The sequence below is a fragment of the Sphaerodactylus townsendi genome, linkage group LG03 (assembly GCF_021028975.2).
Source record: "Sphaerodactylus townsendi isolate TG3544 linkage group LG03, MPM_Stown_v2.3, whole genome shotgun sequence".
Lineage (NCBI taxonomy): Eukaryota > Metazoa > Chordata > Lepidosauria > Squamata > Sphaerodactylidae > Sphaerodactylus > Sphaerodactylus townsendi.
The window spans coordinates 130,471,988-130,494,005 of record NC_059427.1 but is presented as its reverse complement, the minus strand read 5'-3'; the positions used below and the strand labels follow the sequence as shown (position 1 = coordinate 130,494,005).

At 45.2% G+C, this 22,018-nt stretch overlaps 1 protein-coding gene and 1 long non-coding RNA gene across 4 annotated transcripts in view; one reads left to right on the top strand and one right to left on the bottom strand.

Moving 5' to 3' along the window:
• SDK2 (sidekick cell adhesion molecule 2) overlaps positions 1 to 22,018 on the bottom strand; it is a 409,110-nt gene that overhangs the window by 52,338 nt on the left and 334,754 nt on the right. For all 3 annotated transcript variants that reach the window (XM_048488576.1, XM_048488577.1, XM_048488578.1), the window contains exons 6-18: positions 21,107 to 21,218; positions 20,181 to 20,371; positions 19,705 to 19,788; positions 18,053 to 18,247; positions 16,740 to 16,856; positions 15,486 to 15,653; positions 13,283 to 13,385; positions 10,874 to 11,050; positions 9,347 to 9,483; positions 8,588 to 8,735; positions 7,430 to 7,570; positions 7,056 to 7,237; positions 6,029 to 6,144 (exon numbers count right to left, since the gene is read on the bottom strand). In XM_048488576.1, coding sequence (XP_048344533.1) covers positions 6,029 to 6,144; positions 7,056 to 7,237; positions 7,430 to 7,570; positions 8,588 to 8,735; positions 9,347 to 9,483; positions 10,874 to 11,050; positions 13,283 to 13,385; positions 15,486 to 15,653; positions 16,740 to 16,856; positions 18,053 to 18,247; positions 19,705 to 19,788; positions 20,181 to 20,371; positions 21,107 to 21,218 — 1,871 coding nt within the window. The remainder of the gene's footprint in view (positions 1 to 6,028; positions 6,145 to 7,055; positions 7,238 to 7,429; positions 7,571 to 8,587; positions 8,736 to 9,346; positions 9,484 to 10,873; positions 11,051 to 13,282; positions 13,386 to 15,485; positions 15,654 to 16,739; positions 16,857 to 18,052; positions 18,248 to 19,704; positions 19,789 to 20,180; positions 20,372 to 21,106; positions 21,219 to 22,018) is intronic.
• Positions 3,382 to 21,762, top strand: LOC125428452. Its single transcript, XR_007243837.1, has 3 exons — positions 3,382 to 3,392; positions 19,422 to 19,528; positions 21,730 to 21,762. It is a non-coding gene; the product is annotated as an uncharacterized LOC125428452 (long non-coding RNA).

Genomic DNA, 22,018 nt, shown 5'->3' with positions numbered 1-22,018 from the left:
ATCCAGTTACATGAACCATTATGGTGTTCTTTTCTGCACTTTGGAGACAAACATAGCATGCTTAACCCAACATGCTGAAATAAAAGACCCTAATCTAAATTTTCTGGGATATTTAGATCACCCATACTCAAGTTCATGGTCAGAGTTAGAACTCTCTTGTAATCTGAGCACCATCTTAATAGAAGGAGGGAAATTTCAACAGGTTTTTCAAAGCAAATCCTGTGGCTGGAAAAATGGCCATTTACACACTTGTGGTCTCCTTTGCATTAAGCATCCATTCCCTCTGGAGTGTGATTATCGGTTACACGCACATTTTCTCCTCTTCAGAACTCACCCTACCCTCAAATCAGACAGTCCCCACAGTTTCTGAAACCTGCTGAAGTGCAACTTTTTCTCTCCCTCCCCAAGGAAAGCAAAGGAGGTTGCTGTGTGTTAAGCTTTCTTCAGGTTTTCTCGCTCCTGCCCCCTCTCTTGCCCCCCAAACAATAGTTTTTTCCCATTCTTTGGGTCACCAAAATGATCAGAAGGGCTTTCTTTTTTAAACATCTTGACACTTAAGGTCTATCCCTGGAGTGATAGATCCTTAAAAATGAGACAAAATTTACATGGTTTAGCGAAGTAACATTAGACTACAGATGGCACTAAAAAAGAAAGTGGCAGACAACCTCCTCAAATGTAGGTTGCACAGAAACAACAAGGAAGTAGCGAGCAGACAAAATGGTGACTCAGCTCAGGTAGGAATACTTTGCAGGAGGAGAATTCCTGTGTAAACAAAAAACCACTGGAAAAAACCACTGTGAAGCAAAGAGCTGCAGGGTAAGTGCATAAATGGCCAATGACACACACAAAAAAACCACACCAGTCTTGATTTAAAGACTCTCAAATGGCAGAGAATTGATCTGCCAATTCTTTGTGGAAAATTGTAGGAAACTTTATAGAAATTAAAGCAAGGCCTCTGTTGGATCTTGTCTGAACATACATAACAACCGATAGCCACCAACATGTTAAGTAAAACTAAACGAAAGCAACTGCTGTGTCAAAAATACAATACAGCAAGGGACCATCAACAAGTTAATTTCTCACCATTTAATAAATGAGTGAAGTCTAGGGAGATCTGAAAATAGTTCATAACACAATGAGTGTGTGTCTCATTGGTAGTATTGATTGTTTGCTTTTTACTTCTTGTCCTTAAGGAAACTTTGATTGTTTGCTTTTTACTTCTTGTCCTTAAGGAAACTTTGAATGGACTGCATGGAGTCTGCCAACTGGACCCTGGTCAGCTTCCCACACACTTAGCTCATTAGGTGCCTATGATCAGTCCAGTAAGCTCAGGATGAACTGAGTCTTTATCTCTAGCTTCAACAAACAGGCACTTCTGATGTATTGTCGAAGGCTTTCACAGCTGGATTCAACTGATTGTGGTGGGTTTTCTGGGCTGTGTGGCCATGGTTTGGTGGATCTAGTTCCTGACATTTCGCCTGCATCTGTGGCTGGCATCTTCAGAGGTATATCACAGAGGGGCTTCCCAGCCCCAGCCACAGATGCAGGCGAAATGTCAGGAACTAGATCCACCAGTCCGGGAAACCCACCACAATCAGGCACTTCTGAGTTTGCTTCTGACTAATTTCTTCATTCTTGGGTTCACCTAGATCAGTGGTGGTGAACCTATGGCCATGCTGGCAGGGGCTGATGGGAACTGTAGTCCATGAACATCTGGAGTGCCGTAGGTTCACCACCACGGACCTAGATCAAAGCAGAGCTACATTTTCCTCTTTCCATGGATACACATTAGTCTTAAAAGGATAGTATCTGGTAGATATGACTATGGGATGTGTGAATAAGTTCTATAAGAATCCTTTACAGACATATTTCTGACTTTTTAAAATAAAGACAAAGAGCTGATCTGCTCCCTGTTTCTGTCTCACCTTCTCCAAACCAGTCATTATTGCTAATGTGCAGTATTTACTCCCCTTACTGTGGTTGCCCAAATTCAGGGATAAAAATAAGAAAAAAAATTATAGGCTAGGGAAGAAACAAAGAAATACAATTTATTCTTAGATGATTTTGCATTCTGTAACCTAATTAGCTATTCTTAACATTGCTGCTTAGGGTATAAGGGCTAGCCCATTTGTCTGAACAACCATGTCATTGTAGATGCCTTCAATAAATTGTACACATAATGGCCGTTGACTTTCATGAGCTGATACCATCTTAATAATTTCGTTGTCTAGAGTTAATGGTGCAGCATATCCAGTAGTGAGATGGACTCTAAATACCGCCAGACTAATCATGAACAGGGATTTTCAACAACTGTGCTCCTCAAGCCCACTCAACTTGAAAAGGGCTTTTGTCAATGTCTGTGGTAGATTGCCTGAGATAATATTTTGATAAAACTTGCCGTTCTAAACCACAATCTTCAATGCAACTTGCATTCCTGCTCACTGCCTCTTATCAAGCACTTGTACAGAGATTGACTTTCAATGGGAATGGGGCCATGGGCACAGGAGACACTGCCAAAGGTAGGTTACACCTAAGAGGTAGGATTCTGTCTTGGACTTAGTGCAGCTGCAAGGTTTTAGCCAGTGAGTTAGGCAGAGGTGGAGCGAGGGGAAACTGCGCCCGTGGCACGCACGTCCTGTGCCCCTGCCATGGTGCCGGCCACTCCCACCTTACCCCCAAAATGCTATGCCATGCTCCTGCTGGGGGCATCACGCCCCCACCCCCACCTCATGGACGCTATGCCACTGGAGTTAGGTGTAGAGGTATATTTAAGACTTTTAGGAAAATCATTAAGTCAGAGGTCCCCAACATGGTGCCAATGGGGACCACAGTGTCTGCCAAAAGCTTTTCTAGAACTCACCAAGTGTTTTTAGGAAGTGATGGGCCAGGTAGGGCTTTGGCCAAACAATACTTCCGATTGACTTGGAGATCTGATTGGCTGTTTAGATTTTTTAAATGTTGCTTTGACAGCAGCCGCCACCACAGCACAAGGATCTGCATGATATTGCTGAAGGCAATTATTTTGTGACTGGCTTCATCTCCTGCAGCAGCCATTTTGTTGCTGTGCCCACCCTGCCAAGTCAGAATTCCAAATGTGCCTGAGGCTCAAAAAGGTTGGGGAACTCTACATTAGCTAATCCCACCAGCCATGCTAAATGGACATGCTGAGATCAAGAGCCATGATGAGAGCAATCCTAGCATAACAGTTGCTTGGAGAATGCAAAGGCATCCAAGAGTTCAGTTAGTTTCCATATATAATGAACTTATCTTGTAATTCTGGAGTCTCCCTGTAGAAAATCCAAATAGCAAGGTCTTCAGTGGTTTCCCTCAACCCCTGCAAATATCTGCATTCCACACTGGCTGGCAAGTTGCAGAAGAACATTCACATGTCTGTTTAACCTTTGGTTAGATCTATATGTTTCTGAGTCTAGCCTCAATCTCCTCTGCCTTATTGCTCAAAGAGTTGCTTGAGAGCCATGTGAGATTTTCAAAAATCCTCTCCTCTGGCTTTCAGCTCCTCTGATCTGTCTTTCCTTTATCTACAACTCTTCAAAGACGCATGGAAAGAAACTTGCTGGGATTAAAGGCTGGTGATTGCTGTTGTGAGGGAGGGCTATGTGCAGAAGGGGAAAGGAATCAGTCATCGGCTGGCAGCTTGCATGTACAGCTGGGTCTTAAGACTTGGGGTGGTGATGGAGATGCTATTTGGGTCCAGAAAAGAAGCTGAAAGAAGATAATGAAAAACACCTTCTGCATCACAGTAACCAGAGAACACAAATACTGCCTGGATACCAGTCCAGCATAGTATAGCCCAAAGCTTCATATACATTTGTGGAGGCAGAGATACCTCATTTTATGGGCCAGATGCAGCCTGCAGCCTGGGATATAAGAGGGTCTAAGACACAGCCAGCATCTGGGAATAAAGTTGCCTTTGTGGAATCTGGGGTGAAAACATTTTATCGCAATATCACAACTACTCACTTCACCCTGCACTCTGCCCTCCTTTCCCAGGAGAATGTAGTAGGGTAAGAGTGGCTCATCTGCTTGTAAGACATCAGTCACAATGTTCTAGATTATGAACTGATGCACTCGTTTTGGATGTGGGAGGCAGTCTCTTTGCAACTTGGAAAAGGCTTGTTGTTTTCCATTCTCAACTGACTTGTCTATAAGATAAGCACTAGAGCAGCCTCCCTCTCCAATGAACAGCATGTCAGGCTGAAAAGCTAACAGACTGCCTAAATGGTTAACAGTAATGAGAATAGTAATGATTAGAGTCCAGTAGCACCTCAGAGACCAACTAGATTTTAGGGGCATAAACTTTTGAGAGTCAAAGTTCACAACATCAGAATAGTATTTTTTTTAAAAAAATTGACAAGTGTTTAGGTACCCTGCTTGTCTTAAATTGTTCCACTCAGTTCCTCTCTTTTATCTGGTGTTGTTGAAATATCAATTAATAGCAAAAAAGGAATAGTTGAGTTTTAATAAATGTGTGGACTTAGCCAACCAAAAAAATATTCAACACAATCTGCCTGATTAACTGACACTGATAACAATGCATAATCAGCTACTTTGTCATGGTGTTACATTCAAGGATGTTTGGGTGTTTAATCGGCACGGTGTGAGATAGCCTATAGCAAGTTAATTAGATACTAATTAGGCCTCCAAAAATACTAATCAAAACTACTAAGTGGCATTTAATAAGTATGTTAAGTATCCTTCTTAACGTTGGTTATCTCATTTGGTGGCAATTAAATTCTTGAACTTCTTTGGCGTAGATTAAGAAACAAGTTTTAATGTTTTAATTCAATTTAATTAATGTGAATTTGAATTAATTACAGTTTGAAATTAAGCACACAAGGCAAAGCTCCCAAGTAAATGTTGTATCTTTGTAAAAATATTTTAATAAATAAGTTTGGAAACATGAGAATAATTTTTTTTATTTAAAAAAGTATTTTTTTGGGGGAAAAGGCCAATTATGGAATAACCATGAGTTGTTAAGTAAGATCATCCAAGATAATAAAGGATGGAAATGTGAAATTGGGGGCTTCAGTACCATTGATTTTATTCTATCTAGAAGCTGATGAAGTTAAAGATAGTGACACTTCATCAGGGAAGAGTGGAATAATTTCTTTTACCTTTCTAATTAAACTGCCTTTTCATTTTGGAGCAAATGTGTCCAATAGCTTTCTCATAATGAAAGGCATACGTTGAAACTGCAGCCACAACGATGGCTTCTTTACATAAAGAATGGCAGTCTAATTCAATGGCTAGCTAGGAAATTATGTAATGTATATTGTGTTAGATAGATATGGGATGAAAGGAAAGAGACTAGAAGTGAATGGACATTACGGCAGGTCTATCAACTTCTTCATGGTTACTTCAGTATTTTGTGCAGGGAAAAGAGGGCTGCATGTAGGCACACTGTTAACTAGACCCTGCACCCTCCCTGAATATCTGCATGCAACAGACAAGGTACCTCTTCCTGAAAGAGTTGACAGGGCTGGCCCAAGTACAAAACCATACAATGACTAATCCCCCTAAAACAGCCAATGAAGAGAAATAGCAAAACAGACAGGGAACAAAAGGAGCACCTGGCCCTTCATGAAGCAAGGCCACAAAGCAAAAACACTTCCAGGCAATGAAGGAATCAGGAGTATAAATTCCCATCTTGTATAAACATCAGCTGTGGAAAAAGAAAGCCAACACAGGGCCTGTCAAGGCAAGGCCTGAAATATCTTATACTCATTCTGACCTGTTTAGCCTTCCTGAGGCAAAAGAACCACCTACTGATGTTAAAAGGGTATGGTGGCAAGTCCATATCCTCACTTACCTCCACACAGAGATCAATTCTGGAACCTACAATTTTGGAACCTACAGAGATCAATTTTGGAACCACAGCTGTGCCTGTCTGCTTTCTTTCATAAACACTCAAAAAAGGCTTTGACCTAGCATATGGGGTGTAGGCACAACTTAAGGCTTACAGTAAGAAGCAGAGAAAACTATGAAAGGTTGCCTGCCTTCATCTTACCTTGTAGCCTTGATTGATGCCATTCACAAACTGGGGGCTGGGTGGGTTCCATGAGAAACGTATGGTGGTAGAGTTGGTAGCCTCAGCCTGTACATTTCCTGGAGACACTGTGGGGACTGTGGGAGAGGAAATAAAAAGGAAGCAACTCACTTGGAATGGATGGAGAGCTGGGTACAATGGCATATGGAGACACTGAAGCAGTGACACAGGTATAGAGTTTTTATGGTGTGGGTTCTGGGGCGTGGCCATGCCCCACCCGCCCCTGGGGGTGTGGCCACGCCTCCCTAAGCCCCACCCCCACCTCAGTGCTTATAAAAGCATCTCTCTGAGGCCGGGGGGGGGCAGTCTCTTGGGAGTGGGGCTTCAGGGCCATCCCCCAGGGGCAGGTGGGGGCATGGCCCCACCCCCTGATCTCCACCCTCCCGGCCTCAGTGCTTATAGAAGCAGCTCTCCAAGGCCTCTTGTGGTCTCCCTGGAGGGGAGGGCAGAAGGGACTGCTGGCTGAGCGGGTGGGGGTGGGGGTGGGGGTGGGTGGGCAGGGGGGTGGAGCCCCCTCTCCAAGCAGGGGCTGGCGGGGGCGGAGCCCCATCCTGCGAGGGGGCAGGGGGCACTCAAGCAAGCCAGACATGTAATGTGGGGGGGGGTAACCGGTGAACACCCCCTTACCTATGTCCTTGCACTGAAGTTCACACCATCTGCCTGGCTATAAGCCCCCCTTTGTGCTCACTAGATCCACGTCTAAAATTAAGGGTTTTCACTGTGGTACTGCATCCTAATGAACTGAGCTTGCATTTGTCCTCTTGCCAGCAGTAGCCTAAGCACACCCATACACAGATTCTACCAATCCCAAATCTGCAGTGTTCCAGACAAGCAGCTGAACCAATATGACAAGCTTGGGTTGGCAGGACGCTACATGTTTAGGCTTACTGCTGTTTTTTTTTAATCGTTTGGGCTTGCCACTGTAACCAAATCAGTTCTCTCAAGGAAAGATATCCACCCACCCCCCTTCCTCCTCCAGAAAACGTACCACCCTGGAGGGTCCATTCAGTGACTTTGGAACTGTAGACTCCCAGCCCAGCACTGTTGTATGCTGCCACCTCAATCTCATAATTGGTCCAAATGATCAGATCCTCCAGCAGCAGGTTGTTGACATCGGCATTGGTGATGTTTCTGAACTGGTAGCCAACAGGAAGACCAGCCAGGCAAAATCTGGCCAAGGGAACAACGTATAAAATATCAGTGTAGAATTAATTATGACAGCAGTAGGGGGTGTTTGTACCATGTAGGACATCCTCTGATTTCACCATTTCTTACCAGGCTTCGGGAGATTCCAGGAAGCTCCTGGGATTCATTCAGAGGAAGCAGAACTGGAAACTTGGTACGGTGCTCTTGCTTGCTTACCTGATGATGTAGCCCTTGAGGATGCCATTCTGGTGGTTCTCTGGAGGTGGCTGCCATTGGATCATGATGGACTGATTGGTGCGGCCGCTGGCAATGACATTCTGTGGGGGTGCTGTGGGCGGTTCCTCAGGAAGGGAAACCCTAATGGAAAGAAAGTGATGCCAGAGGCATGTCCCAAGGCTGGTCCTGAATCAGGTTAAAATCTCAAGCAGTTGTAATGAGGAAATGCCAAACTCAGCCATGACACAGTAAGTGCCCAGTTATGGCTCTGTGCACATATGCAGCCAGCTTCTCATTTTGTGAACACATTTTTTTCACTTTTACAAGCACCTCGATAGAATAAATAGGGCAGATGGTTAGACCCTTTATAGGATTATGCCATAACATGTTGAATGCATCCCTGTGTGTAAACTGGGTAGTGGCCATGCCAATAGTAAAAACAGCAAAACCACACCTCCTCAGACAAAGCTGGTGTCTCTACATAGTGGAGTGATGCTGAAAGATACAACCTTATCAACTAACCATTTTTTTAAAAAAATCAAAAGGAGCTCACATTTTAATCATCTGGCTGACTATCATTATCACACTGTACTTTGTCTACAATTCACCGTAACATGAGGTTTCACTGTTCTTAAAACGGTTTTTGCTTTGGACACATTCATCCTTATCACATAAATTTAAGTTGGAGAGAGTAGAGCGTTTGGATTTATACCCCACTTTTCTCAGCCCTAAGGAGTCCAAAAGTGGCTTACAAACTCCCTCCCTTCCTCCCCCCATAACAAACAGTTTGTGAGGTAGGTGGGGCTGAGATAGCTCTGAAGAACTGTGACTAGCCCAAGGTCACACAGCAGGCTTCATGTGTAAGAGTGGGGAAACAAACCCGGTTCACCAAATTAGAGTCCACTGCTCATGAAGAAGAATGGGGAATGAAACCCAGTTCTCCAGATTAGAGACTACTGCTCTTAACCAATATGCCATGCTGGAGTAACTCTCCACCTATTAAAATTGTTTCCTTTCTCTCCAAAAACAGTCCAGCCCCCGAACTGCTGAATTCACTCCAGTTCATTCCTACCCTCAACTCCATGAACTCCACTCCCTCTACCCCCACTAATTACATCACACGTTCAGCCCCTCTGGTCTACAGTAAGCCCACCTCACCTCTCTGTGTCCTTGCTGAATTGGCCTTTGCCCACATCATTGACAGCACAGAGCCGGAACTGGTAGGAGCGGGCAGGAACCAGGCCTCTCACCAGCACTGAGACTACTTCAGGGTCTACACTGGCCATCAGCACTGTCCAGGGAGCATCTGCCAGGCACAGAGGAAATGGTTTAAGAGGAGCAAGTGAGAAAGGAGAAAGAAAAATGAAGGGCAGGCTCAATTCCTCCCCACTTCTTTTAAGTGTCCCTGCGCTGATTCCTCTATACAGGAGTTTTCATGAACTGGATTTTGTTCAGCAGCACCTTGATTCCAAATGGTACTTAAAGAAGCATCAGGGAATGGAGGAAGCTATGCAGCTTTCATGAGAAGCAAATCACACAGTCAAAGCCTTACTGATGGATGGAGAGGGAGGAATGAGGCCCTTTTTGGTGCATTGGATCTCCATCTAATGTGGGGCAAAACCAGGTTTTCTTACAATTCAGCAGCACTCAATATAGCCTATAGAATAAAAAGCAGGTATAAAGCTTGGAAGCGAAACACCACAAACTGCTAAGGTGTACTAGATTGCAAAAGGACCTTGGAATCAGCCTTGGAAAAAGTCCAAGGAGAAATATAAGCATTCCAGGGTCCATCATCACCTCCCACTCCCACAGAGTCTCCCCTCAGCTTTGTGATGGGACCCCAGCCCAGATTTGCCTATCCCAAGCTTCTGGCTGCACCCTGACACGTGTGCATGGCAGGAAGATACTGTGCCTTACTGTTCTCAGAGACCTCCAGGATGTAACGCAGCAGTGGGCTGTTTCCATCAAAGGGCTTGGTCCATGTTAAGTTGATGGCTCGTTTCTCTACCATGCTCAGCGCAGCAATGGGGTTTTCTGGTGCATGGGGGAGCTGCCTGATGAGGAGGGTGAAAGAAGAAACCAATCTTAGAAGCTATCAGGCAACAGAACCCCAAAGACAAGAGTGTTACCCGTTGGGAAAGTGAAGAGATCCACAGGCGCTAGTTCACATTGCATGCTGTCATGGCTAGACTGGTTACCAATCTCTGAGTAGCAGGCATCCTGTTTAATTACATGCTGTAACTGGTGGAAAACAGGGTAAGAGTCCAGGGTACTATGGGAAATAGTAGGGGTGCAGAGATAATTGGGGGCTACCTTTTCTGCTCAGTTAACAGTGCTATGCATTTTCCTGGGTTATCAGCTACCAGAACAGAAAATCCTACATTGCAATATATTTTTAGGTTAGAATGCCTGTGCCCACTCACAGACTGGGAGCAACTATTACTAAAGGTATTACATGCTCACCCAGGGGTATAAGAGCTGATTTAAAGTTTTATAACCCCATGTTCCAGGGAAATAATGGGGCCATGAGGAAAGGGCTGACTGAATGGGTCTGTTGTGCGGGAAGACGTGTGTAGTTATATGTTCACACTTGTGCCCCTGTAGTATGGGACTGAACCATGCTAAAGGAGCTGCCATGATGCTGGGCATGCCTGTGAAAGGCATGGCAAATCATAGGGGCTTGGGATGTCATGGGTATTTGAAGCTATAGTTAAGGATTGTACAATAAATCCAAAATCAGGGCAAGTTAATGGAGATCCATGTCTGTGATCAGTTTGCAGAAAAGTATCCATCCATCCATCCATCCATCCATCCATCCATCCATCCATCCATCCATCCATCCATCCATCCATCCATCCATCCATCCATCCATCCATCCATCCATCCATCCATCCATCCATCCAGGCTCAGGGTGGCAAACGATAAAACAGTCATAAAATAGTTCAAATACATAAAACCAATAAAACAAGCTCAGATGGCGACTTCCCTCCCTCCCCGCAACGCCCAAGGAAGGCCAATAAGAATAACAATCAGGTCAGGCTGGATGGCCAGATGGAAATGCCTGGTGGAAAAGCTTTGTCTTACAGACCCTACGGAAACAATTCAGATCCTGCAGGGCCTTGATCTCACTCGGGAGCTTATTCCACCAAATAGGGGCCAGAACTGTAAACGCCCTGGCCCTCCTAGTTGCCAGTCGGATATCCTGCGGGCCAAGGACCTCCAACAGATTTCCCTCTGACAAGCAGAGAGGCCTAGCAGGGCAATAAGGGGAGGTTGTTTCTGCAACGATTATATCAGAACGAGTGCGCTACTTGGGAGGACATGTGAAAAACTGCTTAGACGCCCCACTCGCTCCTTGCCCTCCTTTCTATTCCTGCACCTGAATTTGTTGCTCTCCTGGTGTGTGGCAGTTGATAATAGGTGTCTTTAACAGTTGGGCCTTACCGGACTCGTAGGTGGGCACTGCGAGAGTCATTGCCTCCAGCAGACACCACCCGACAGGTGTAGGTGCCAATGTCGCCTGACCAGGTCTGGGCAATGTGTAAAGTCCCCGTGTTGTCCAGTCGCATGCGTGGCACGTTCTCCACATTTAATGCTGTGCCGTCCTTCTCCCAAATGAACCTGTGAGGAGAAAGTGAGACAGAGCCTGGCCTCTTCATGTGACTGAGGTTGTTTCCCCCATGACTTCCCCCCCCTCCCGCCCACCTCTCCAAACTGAGATTGAAGCCCAAGAGTTCCAACGCTCAATTTTCAAACTCCAAAGAAATATAGCTTGCTTGAGGAGAAGTCAGAAACAAAGACAAGCACCCTAACATAGCTTGACCACCTCTACTGATCTTCCCCTGAAAAACTTTTTGGTTGGGCACATGCAGATAATACAAGGCAACAAAGACATCTGACTGGCCTGGACAATGCGTGGAATGAACTGGGAATGTGCCCTCAAGCGGATGGGAAGAATTTCTGAAGCTGTCCACTCGCAAACATTGCTATTTGCCTTCATGCAAGCAAGCAAGCTTCATGCAAGCAGGCTTTTTTTTGGTGTATCAGTCGTAGAATCATAGAGTTGGTGTATCAGATTTTTGGTGTATCAGTCGTAGAATCATAGAGTTGGAAGAGACCCCAAGGGCCATCAAGTACATATAGCACTAAGGAGTTCTATCACTGTAACAATGTTCCTATTACCAATTTAAAAGAAACTCACAAAATGCCCATTAGAGGTGCAATGAGGGAATGGTGGGTGTGAAGGGAAAGCACAGTGAAAATCCCTGTGTGGAAGCTTCATTGTGGCTGAAAATGTCTCTGCATCCACAGTGGCAGTGAGAGCCAAACAGGGAGCCTCCCTTGCGCTGTAGCAGCCTCTGCCATAGACACATGTGCCAGGGGCTCAGCTTTCAAAATAATGAATTGCATCTGCAGTCTGTGAGGGCTACTGGTATTTTTAAAAATTTGCAGCTGTTTGTTCTGCCAAACATGATTTTTAGCATGTGTGCTGGAGGACACACTTGTTTGTCTGGGGTTACAGATAGCCACATTAGTCCAAAGAAATATTCCCCCGAAAAGCCATTAATTTTAGGACGAACAACAGGAACAAAATCCACACCCATGCAGAACAGTGTACAAAGTCTTGAATTCTCCAGGCTGGAAATTCTTTTTTACAAGCGGGGGGGGGGGGGGGGGGGGCTTGAAGCACCCCCCTCCCCTCATTTAAACATCCCACCTGATGAAGAGTTCTGGAGATCTCAAACTCTACATAGGATTTGGTTTTATTTTGGTTGTTCGTAATGAAAAGGATAACAAGGCCTTTATTTGTCTGCGTGAAAGTTTTAAGCAAGTAGCTTTGCGGCGGATGATTAATGGGAGGTCAGCTGAAGCAGCCAGCTAGGCTGTCGATCCCATTTCATCCCACCTTTCCTCTAGGGAGCTCAGAGGCAGCAGGTGACATTCTCCCTTTCCTCATTACATCCACACTGCAAACCCGTGAGGTCAGCTAGGCTGAGAGAAAATGCCTGACTCAGGGCCCCCTGGCAAAGTTCACAGTTGAGTGGGGGAGCTGAGCCCAGGCCCCTGAGATCCTAATCCAGCCCTCTGTCTTCCATACCATACAGACACCCCTGCACAAGGCTATAGCTGGGGCTCAGGAGTCAGATGCATCATGATATTCTTCCTTCACCCCAGTGAGAGAACATAGCGCTGCTTTATCTCAGCACAATTGCTAAGGTGGGCAGCAGGTGGCAACAGAGGCCTGTGATTTTATAAAGGGGCTCCTCTCATTTCTTTTACATGTCTGAGTTCTTGAGGCATGTAAAGAAGTAGTTGGAAAAACCCTGGCCACAAATCTCAAATAGGCATTGGGCTAAACACAACATGGACTATTCTCAGGTGACAGGTTTTGGCCTCTTCCCCAGTACATAATTTGTACAAAGAGAGAGGCTTGAATTTGCATGAAGACATGTTAGCAGAAGCCAGGAGATCGCCTGTCTTTTGCAGGAGACACCGAAACAAAGGCACTTAGAGCCCTTTTCACATGTCCCGGTCTTAAACCCTGTCATGGAAAACAGGATTCAGGATCGTTTCAAAGGAAGCTCTATTCATCTACATATAAGAACGTTTAAAACTGATCCTGAAGGCACACCATTTTTATCCACAATAATCTTTTCCATGACTTTGTTTTCACACTGGCGCCCGCGGTTGTTATCTACCTCAACCATTTAGTATCTCTACACCTCTGAACAGATTGCTCTTTGTGTGCCTTTATTCCACTCCTCCTTCCCCACCTTGTACTCCAAAGACCCCCTCTCTGTGTACAGCCTCTACCCTTCACACATCTCATATAGAACAGAACTTGTTACATACCGGACAACCACACTGGGATCGTTGGTCACTCCACAGGTCATAGATGCTTTGGTGCCTTTGATGACACTCTGATCCTGAGGGGGGTTGGTGATGCGTGTCCGGGCTGGAGAGAGAGAGACAGAGGGAGAGAGAGAGAGGGAGAGGGAGAGGGAGAGAGAGGGAGAGAGAGAGAAATCACCAGGCTCAGTCAGGGCAACAGTCGCCATGCCAAGCCGGTGATCAGCCTTCTGGCTTCCTGGTTCAAAGAACTCCCTTTTCACGCAGAAATCGTGACTGTCACAAAAAAGTCCGGAGATTTTAACAAATCTAAAAAATTACAGGCTTGCAAAGCAAGATCATTCACTCATCTGTCCCCCCGCCCCCCCAAGTCAACTGGTACCACTGAGACTTCAGCGAGTGCCACAAAGAGAAGGCAAATACATAGAGCTCACAGTGCAAGGCATGTATCATAAAGGGAGCACAATCCCTCCCCCACAAATGGCAATGATCACTGGTTATGAACTCAGCCATTCACTCCTATTCACAAAATCTGCTCAAAAGCTCCACCACTTGTCAGTTACTGCAGAGAAGACATTTTCATCAGATGCAAGTGATGTACTAGTCTGTGTATCTAGGGAATCTGTGTGTCCCTTAATAGAAGTGTGCAGGGAGGAAAAGCTTAGACGTGGTAAGATTATTTTTTTTCTAATCACGATGTGAACAGCTCCTTGTGAATCCTATTTCCCCAAAGGGCCGAGGAGTAAGATAAAAGTTTAACTGATTACTTAATCCACCCACAGATTCCCTGAGCAGGCTTGTCCAAATGTAGGTTCTTTAGGGAGGGTATTGTTTCTTAGACAGCCAGAAGGGGGCAGTGGCTCACCTTTGCCTGCAAAGTGGACCTAATTACAATTTTTCTATTAAAAATTTGAAAGGGACTAGATACACGTAAAACAAATTTGACGCCCACAGTCCACATACATCAGTGACCTCATATACTGGTCCTTGGATACATTGTAAATTGACTTGGAAAATAAAGTGTGTGTATATATTCTGTTTTATTTGTTCTTCCTCCTTTTGGAATTGCAGGATGAGGTTTTTAAAATCTTGTTTCTTAATGCATCTTGCATTTGTATTATTTTGCCAATATGCCTCTAATAAACCGGATTTAGGTTTGTGAAAAATCCTGGGCAGTGATCATACAATAGTCAGACTCTTGGATTGTGGCAAAAGCCAGGTTCAGCTTTTGCTGAAAGATATCAGCAGATGAAATCAACAAATTATCTCTGTGAATGGATGCAATGGTGGAAATAAGGCAGGAAACAAGAAAGGCAGAAAGGCAGAGAGTGTGAGACTTCTGTTCAGACCTATTGTGCAAAAGTGTGTGTTAACTTTGCACTGTCGAAAGCTTTCAGAATCAACTGGCTGTTGTGGGTTTTCCAGCCTGTGAGGCCATGATCTAGTACTTTTTGTTCCTAATGTTATGCCTGCATCTATAGATGTCATCTTCAGAGGCATGTCATGGTAAGATGAGCCACAGAGAGAAACACGTCTTACCGTGACATGCCTCTGAAGATGCCAGCCACAGATGTGGGCAAAACGTTCGGAGCAAAAATTACTAGACCACAGCCACACAGCACAGAAAACCTACAACGGTCTCTGTGTTAATTTACTGAAGCATCCCATTTTTGTATGGGAAAAAAAACCTCAGCAAGTATCACCAGCACAATGAAGAGAAATCTATCATTCTGAATGCACATACAAGGCTGATTCAACCCATATGTTTTCATCACCTCGTGACTTGCATGTGTGAACAAGCTATCACCGTCCTAGCAGCATGGATAGAACTTTCAACTCATCTGTTGTCATCTCAAACTTCTCTGGAGTCAGTTTCATCATAACAATCAAACAACCAACTACTAAGCAATGTGTTTGAATCAGCCCTTTGACTCTCAAACGCCTGTTTATTTTCAGCACATTTCCCACAGCTTTTATGATGCAAACACAGCTAGGAATTGGCATTCAAAACTGAGTGTCTTGTTGAGTCCTGACAATCCCCAAAATACAAATAAAGCAACATTTCACACATTTCCCCCCAACTCCTGTCTAGGCAATATTTGAAATGACCGTTTGCCTTATCTAGTTGTAACACCATACCTAGGACCTGCCAGCAGCCTACAAAGCCGGTGCATTAGATAGGAGGCCAATATAGGAACCACCTTACCCCAGACAACAAGTTCAGCAGATGCCTCATCTACACCACGGGAGTTGGTGGCCAAGCAAGTGTAGCTGCCGGCATCTGAGATCCGCGTAGGACTGACCAGGAGGCTGCCTGACTCCAGCAGTGTAAAACGAGGAAGCTGCACTGAGCCACTAGCCAAGATTCGCTCCCCTGCAGAGGAAAGAGGAAGAGTTCGTCATTAGGTCTATGACTTGCCTTCAGTGGCTTTGGTCTGTGGTGTCAGGGATCTCCACCGCAGTGTGTTCTGAAGTCCTAAGCACCAGTGTTGATGACCTCAGAACAAGCAGCACCATCTTTCTGGAGAAAGGAACTGAAGACTTGGGAAGAGGTGTCATCATTCTACATATATTTGTGAACCCCAACCCTCCTTCTATTATTGATGCATTTATCCTACCCTCTTTCCAAAGACCTCAGGGCAAAATTCTTCACGCCCCGGTTTATCCTCACCACAACCCTGTGAGGTAGAATAGCCTGAGAAATCATGACTGAGTGGTACAAGTTCACCCAGTGAGCTTTATAGCAGAACAAAGATTTGCATTTGGGTCTCTGTGGGATAAATCCACTATCTACTAAAAGTCACATTAGTTCTTACTGGTTTTAGAAATTTAGCAGGCCTATAATAATACAATTCTGTAACACATTTTGGTTTGACTTCCAAAGTGACCTGGGGTATGGGGAGGGGTTTATGTAAGGACTGAGCACCAGTTTGGATAGTTGAGGGCCACTGGCACAGAAGAATAAGGTAACGATACTAATGGGCTGTGGGTCACAGCTAGCCCTGTGCCATCTTATGAGATTTTCAAGTAGTGATTATGTGGCCTCTTCTCCAAATCAAGGGCTGAATCACCTTGAATTACTCCTCCAGTTGCCAGGGAGCTGGGGCATAAATTCAGAGACTGGGAAAGGAATACAGGTAACTGGACCAGTATTCTGAAATAGTCTCTATTCTCCTTTCTACACAGTGTTCTGTTTCCTTCTCCTTATGCCACAAATCATCTGCAGCTGCAGCTGGGATGAAGCCAGCTTTTCTGAAAGCAACTCTTTGAACTATAGTATAGGTGGCCAAAGCCAAAAACCTGCCTCTCTGTATGTGGATGCTGGAAAGGACTGTCCATGCTGTATCTTAATGTATAGCAGGTGCACTGAGATCACAGCATCGAGGAATGGGCTACAGGGATTCTTATTTATGTGCCTGGTCACGTCTCTTTGCACAAGCTTCTCCTGCACTCCTATTACCTTTCTGCCAGGTGATTGCGGGTCTAGGAGCCCCTGAAGTCTCACAGGTGAGCACCACAGCCATTCCGTCGATCACAGTGCTGTCCAGAGGGCCTTTGGTTATGTTGGGTGCAATGCCTGTGGTCAGCAGAAAGGAAAGTGAAATGCCTATGGTATGGGTTCTAGATTGTCAAATCATTCGCACGTTATTTTTGCCTCCCCTCCCTCCAATTTCTCCGGGCTCTCCCATGAAGCAATACTTGAGCTGAAAAATAGTTTGAAAATGCTGTAAACAAGGATCCAAATCTTAAGTGGTATTCTGCCAGTATTGAGCACTTGGTTGTGGTCTGCATTCTCCTGGTTTAGACCCTCTCTTCTACAATTCAGAATGATTCTGAATACTAGGGAACTGGGCAAAGGCACTATATAGCTCTCACAGTGCAGAAATATCATATTAGCAGAGCTACAGGAGTGGAGCCCTGAACTGGATAGCCTAAGCTATAAAGATCTCATCAAACCTGGAAAGCTAGGTAAGATCAGCCCTGGTTAGTCTTTAGATGGGAGACCAGCAAGGACATCTACAGCTGATACGCAGAGGCAGGCAATGGCAAACCAGCTCTGCAAATCTCTTGCCTTGAAAACCCAGAGAAATTGCCGTAAGTCATCTGTGACTTGGTGGCAAGAAAAGGGTAGTGGAAGAAATCTCTTAAAATAACCATCCTGCTCCCTGAAACACAGAGAGACTTTTCAGTCAATCCTACTCCCACCTGATCCACGCAGAAAACCACCACCAACTCCCTTTCCACTTTGCAAACGGATGATCCTCTGTTAAGGTAAGAGCCGCCCCCCCTTCCCTCTTGCAGCTGTGGTATATTTAGTAATGGAATAATGTATGTAATGGAACACTCTGTTCCTTCCCTATTACTAGTTTGGCTCTATTGGATGGAGCTTTTGGTTTCAGTTCCCAGTTCTTGCATGCTAGATAACGCTGATGATTGTAAGATTTACTCGTGAATAAAAGCTGTCATTTTGGACCAGCTTGTCTCTGTTGAATGGACCTGAGGACCAGTCCCTGAGTGAGTACTGTTATACTACTGCAGTGCCTTGCAAGATCCTTGCCTAGATCTCCATCTAGCTCTTTGTAGCATCTCAACCACTATTGGCTTACTATTGGCTCTCCTCTTTGCTTCTTGTAATGCAGCTCTATGACTATCAACTCTGCTTCTGGCAGCTCAGCACCAGGACTGGGAGGTCCTGCAGGGAACACTGGGGCAGAAGGCAGGAGGGAAAGGGCTCCAAAGCAACCTACAACCAAAACACTTAATGAGACCTACTGGTGACAGCTAGGTACGTGGAGGATTGCACCTCGCCAGCAGCATTGCGAGCAAAGCACTGGAACATGCCCGTATCGTCTGGCACCAGCCCGCTGATCTGCAAGCTCCCATTGGCAAGGAGCTGGAAACGAGAGAGCTTCTGTACTTCAAGCAGTGCAGCATCCTTGTACCAGGACATACTGGGTGGAGGTACACCTGCAATGCAAAGTCTGGCCATTAGAGGGCAACAGGGAAAAGGAAGATTAACTCTTTTATACCCCACTTTCCCTTTCCAATAGATTTCCCATCCCTGGAGTCCTGAGATAGTACTTGTCTGTGATTCTCTGCGTTTAATTAACTGCTAGCTACCGCAGAGCTTCCCTCCTTGCACAAGCCTAGAGACCCGCACATTTTTCTGCTCCCAAGAAGCACATTCAGAAAACATACCTGTTGCCACTAAGCTTGAAACCCAAGATTGGGGATGTCCCAAAAGCAACTGGGGCAATGGATGCCTAAAGCTGGCGGAACTTGAAAAGTTTATAAACAAAAGTGGGGAAATACCCTGTCATATTTATTCTGCTTTCTTTCAAGCAGCTCAGAGGGGTGTTCATGGCTCATGATGCTTTCATTTTCTCCTGTGTGACTTGACCCAGGGTCACTACGTGATGGCTGAGTGGAGAATCTGAGACTCCCAGTCTTTGTCCGACTTTTTAATATCTCTACATCACACTGGCTTTATTTGCCCTGCTCCTTCTGCTTCTAAGTACGTGTTCAAATATTCAAACAAATTCATCACTGACTGAAATGATGTCACAACTTGAATTTAACAAATCTGAATTAAACCCAGAATCTTGTGACGAGCTGCAATAAAACCAGAGAAAATAGGGGACTGCCACAGGGCATCAACATTCGTTGTCTGTGCTGCAGCACAGGAGGAACAAATAGACAAGAATGCAGCTCCTCCGAGATGTTTACCATCCTGTTTTTAAGATCAATCAGTTTTGAAGCCTCCACGTTTTCCTTTGGCAAATCCACAACCTGGCCAGGCTATTCTTAGAAAACGCTTGCTAATTCTAAACCCAGGTTCATCTCTTGCAATTTAAACTCGGACTTTCTTCATCAGCTCCGGAGCTGTCTCAAGGTGCTCCGCTCCTTTCGCTGAAAATGAACACGCTGATATTTCAGCTGCGTATGAAATTGCTATCCTGCGTGGGGCTGTTAGGTCATCGGCAGACTTGGGCCGCTGTCAGCATATGTCACATTTGTTTTGTACAGATTGTATTTGAAATGGAATGGGGCAGAAGTGTTCTTAAGTTTCTGGCAGGTTTAAAACAAAGAAAAACAGAGCAGCGGCACGAGAACCTCTCCCACCCCTTCACAACGGTGAAAGGATCTAAGGCCCCTTCGCGCATATGCAGAACAATGCACTTTCAATCCACTTTCACAACTGTTTGCAAGTGGATTTTGCTAATCCTCCAGCTGCAAAGTGGATTGAAAGTGCATCATTCTGCATGTGTGGAAGGGGCCTTGGTATAATTTTGTTGGTAAACTAGTTATTATAACTGCCAAGTAACTAGCAGGACGACTGCTCAAATTTCAAGTTTAACTGCCTTGACTTGGTCTGCAAGGAAAAGCTAAACTGGATGATTGGGAAATGAAGTCGAGAAAATTACCTTTGGCCTGGCAAGGAATCTGTACCACCTTCTCCATCTCAGCTGTGATGTGCCTGTCTGGTTCTTTGATAAACTGAGGTGGCTCTACAACACAAAACCCAGTTATAGGATTAGCCAAACTTCTTCCAAGCTAAACTGTCAGTTGAATTCCCACAAATACTGGTGTTGCATGCCTCTCAACCCCAACAATTTTGGACCAGGTTTTCAATATCCAACAATATCAGAACAAACATTAAAGTTCTAGACTCATTGCATTCTAATTGTATGAAGCTGTTGCACACCAAATCCAGTTTATTACCACCTACCCTGCTTGACAAGGAGAGGTATTTTCCCCAGTCCCTGCTATCTTAGAGCATTTGAGACACCTGGGATTGAACCTGGGGCCTTCTGCTGGCAAAGTATATGTTCTTCACACACCCACAGCTCTAATATGCCCTTGAGATTATGGCACCGCATGGACCCCTTCCCATGCTTACCCAGCACAGAGAGGTAGGCTCCCCGCACCACAGAAGGCACACTGCTACTTCGCAGCACAGCTTCGCATTCATAGTAGCCGCTGTCACTCAAAGTGGGATTGAGGATGGTCAGGCGCCGGTTGTAGTCGCTGATGCCACTTGACACGGGCACCCCGTTCTTCTTCCAGATGATGTGCAATTTGATGAGCGGCCTGGTTAACAAGGAAGTCTGTGAGATGGAACCCCCTTTCTCAAGCACCCAGCGTTATTGGTTAACCAACTAAAGGTCTTTACAGACTGAAGGAACTCGTATCCAGTATTCCACTTTGGCTTTGCGAGTATGAGTGTTAACACACAGCTGGTGGGAGGGATCAAATTATTTTTACAGGTGTGAAATCTGTGTCATGGGAAGGGGCTGTTGGTGTCAACCACTGTTGCCTTGAAAACATTTCTCATTTATAGGAGTGACTCTATTGTAGCATACCGGCAGATTGTATTGTCACCAGATCCTTGTGGCACTCGAATGCTAGCAGAGGCTACCTCACAACCCTCAAGCAGGTTGTTTCCAAAATTATAGTTTTGCACCATGAACCTATGCTCTAGTCCACTCCCGGAAAATCAGAGAGGCCAGGACAGAAAACTTCCTGGATTGGATGTTCTATTGCAGGGGTCTGCAGCCTGTGGTTCTCCAGATGTTCATGGATTACAATTCCCATCAGCCCCTGCCAGCATGGCCAATTGGCCATCCAATTGGCCATGCTGGCAGGGGCTGATGGGAATTGTAGTCCATGAACATCTGGAGAGCCACAGGTTGCAGACCCCTGTTCTATTGGGAAGAAGGATTGTAAATAAACACAAGACTATCTTCAAAATCCCAGCAGTCACGACAGCTATATCTTCCAACAACGAAAGAATCACAAGTGCGTGGCAATCAGGCAGAGACTTACCTGGCATTGGCCACACACTCCAGGATCACCTCCGAGGTGCCGGCAATTACACTAGTGTTGCGAGGTGAAATAATGATGGTTGGTGCAATGGGATCTGCTGGGCCACCTACATCTGAGGGCAAAAGGAAAGGAATGGATGTTGACACCAAACAGAAGTGGTCTCAAGTTGTAGTGCATGCAGAAGGCAAACTGGTCCTTTAGAAATGCTGCCTCCTCCACTGAGAGCTGAGTGCACCAGGAGCAAGGTGGAGCTATCTCAGTTAAGGTATTTTTTGTATTCAAAATGTTGGGGTTCATTCTACTCCCTTTGCCCAAGGCTCACCATTTCTCTTCAACTTACTAAGAATCCACAATTATTTCTTGGCACGCCCACCTTCCACAACCATACTGAATGAAATCAACATCCAACATCGCAACACATTGGTTAAGATTTCCAATATTCTATTTTCCAATATTCCAATATTCTATTTGCTATGCTGCTGTCACTTCCAGCATAGTCGCACTATTCTTCCAAACTCTGGCCCCTTCCGCACATGCAGGATAATGCACTTTCAATCCACTTTCAATGCACTTTGCAGCTGGATTTTACTGTGTGCAAAACCCACTTGCAAACAATTGTGAAGGTGGATTGAAAGTACATTATTTTGCATGTGCAGGAGGGCCTCTCAGTATTCCTGCACCCAGTGTCTTCCGTGTCCTAATCACCAGCATACTCAAAATGCACCCATGACTAAGAGCCAAACAGATGAAAGAAAGACCATGAATTTCCATCCATCTATAAAAGGCAAGTCACACATATGCAGTTTACTTTTTCCAGATGGATGAAAATCCACATGATCTTCATTCCACCCATTTCAGCCCTAATTTCAAACCTATGCATATATCATACTTTGGCGGGAGGACAGAAAGGCT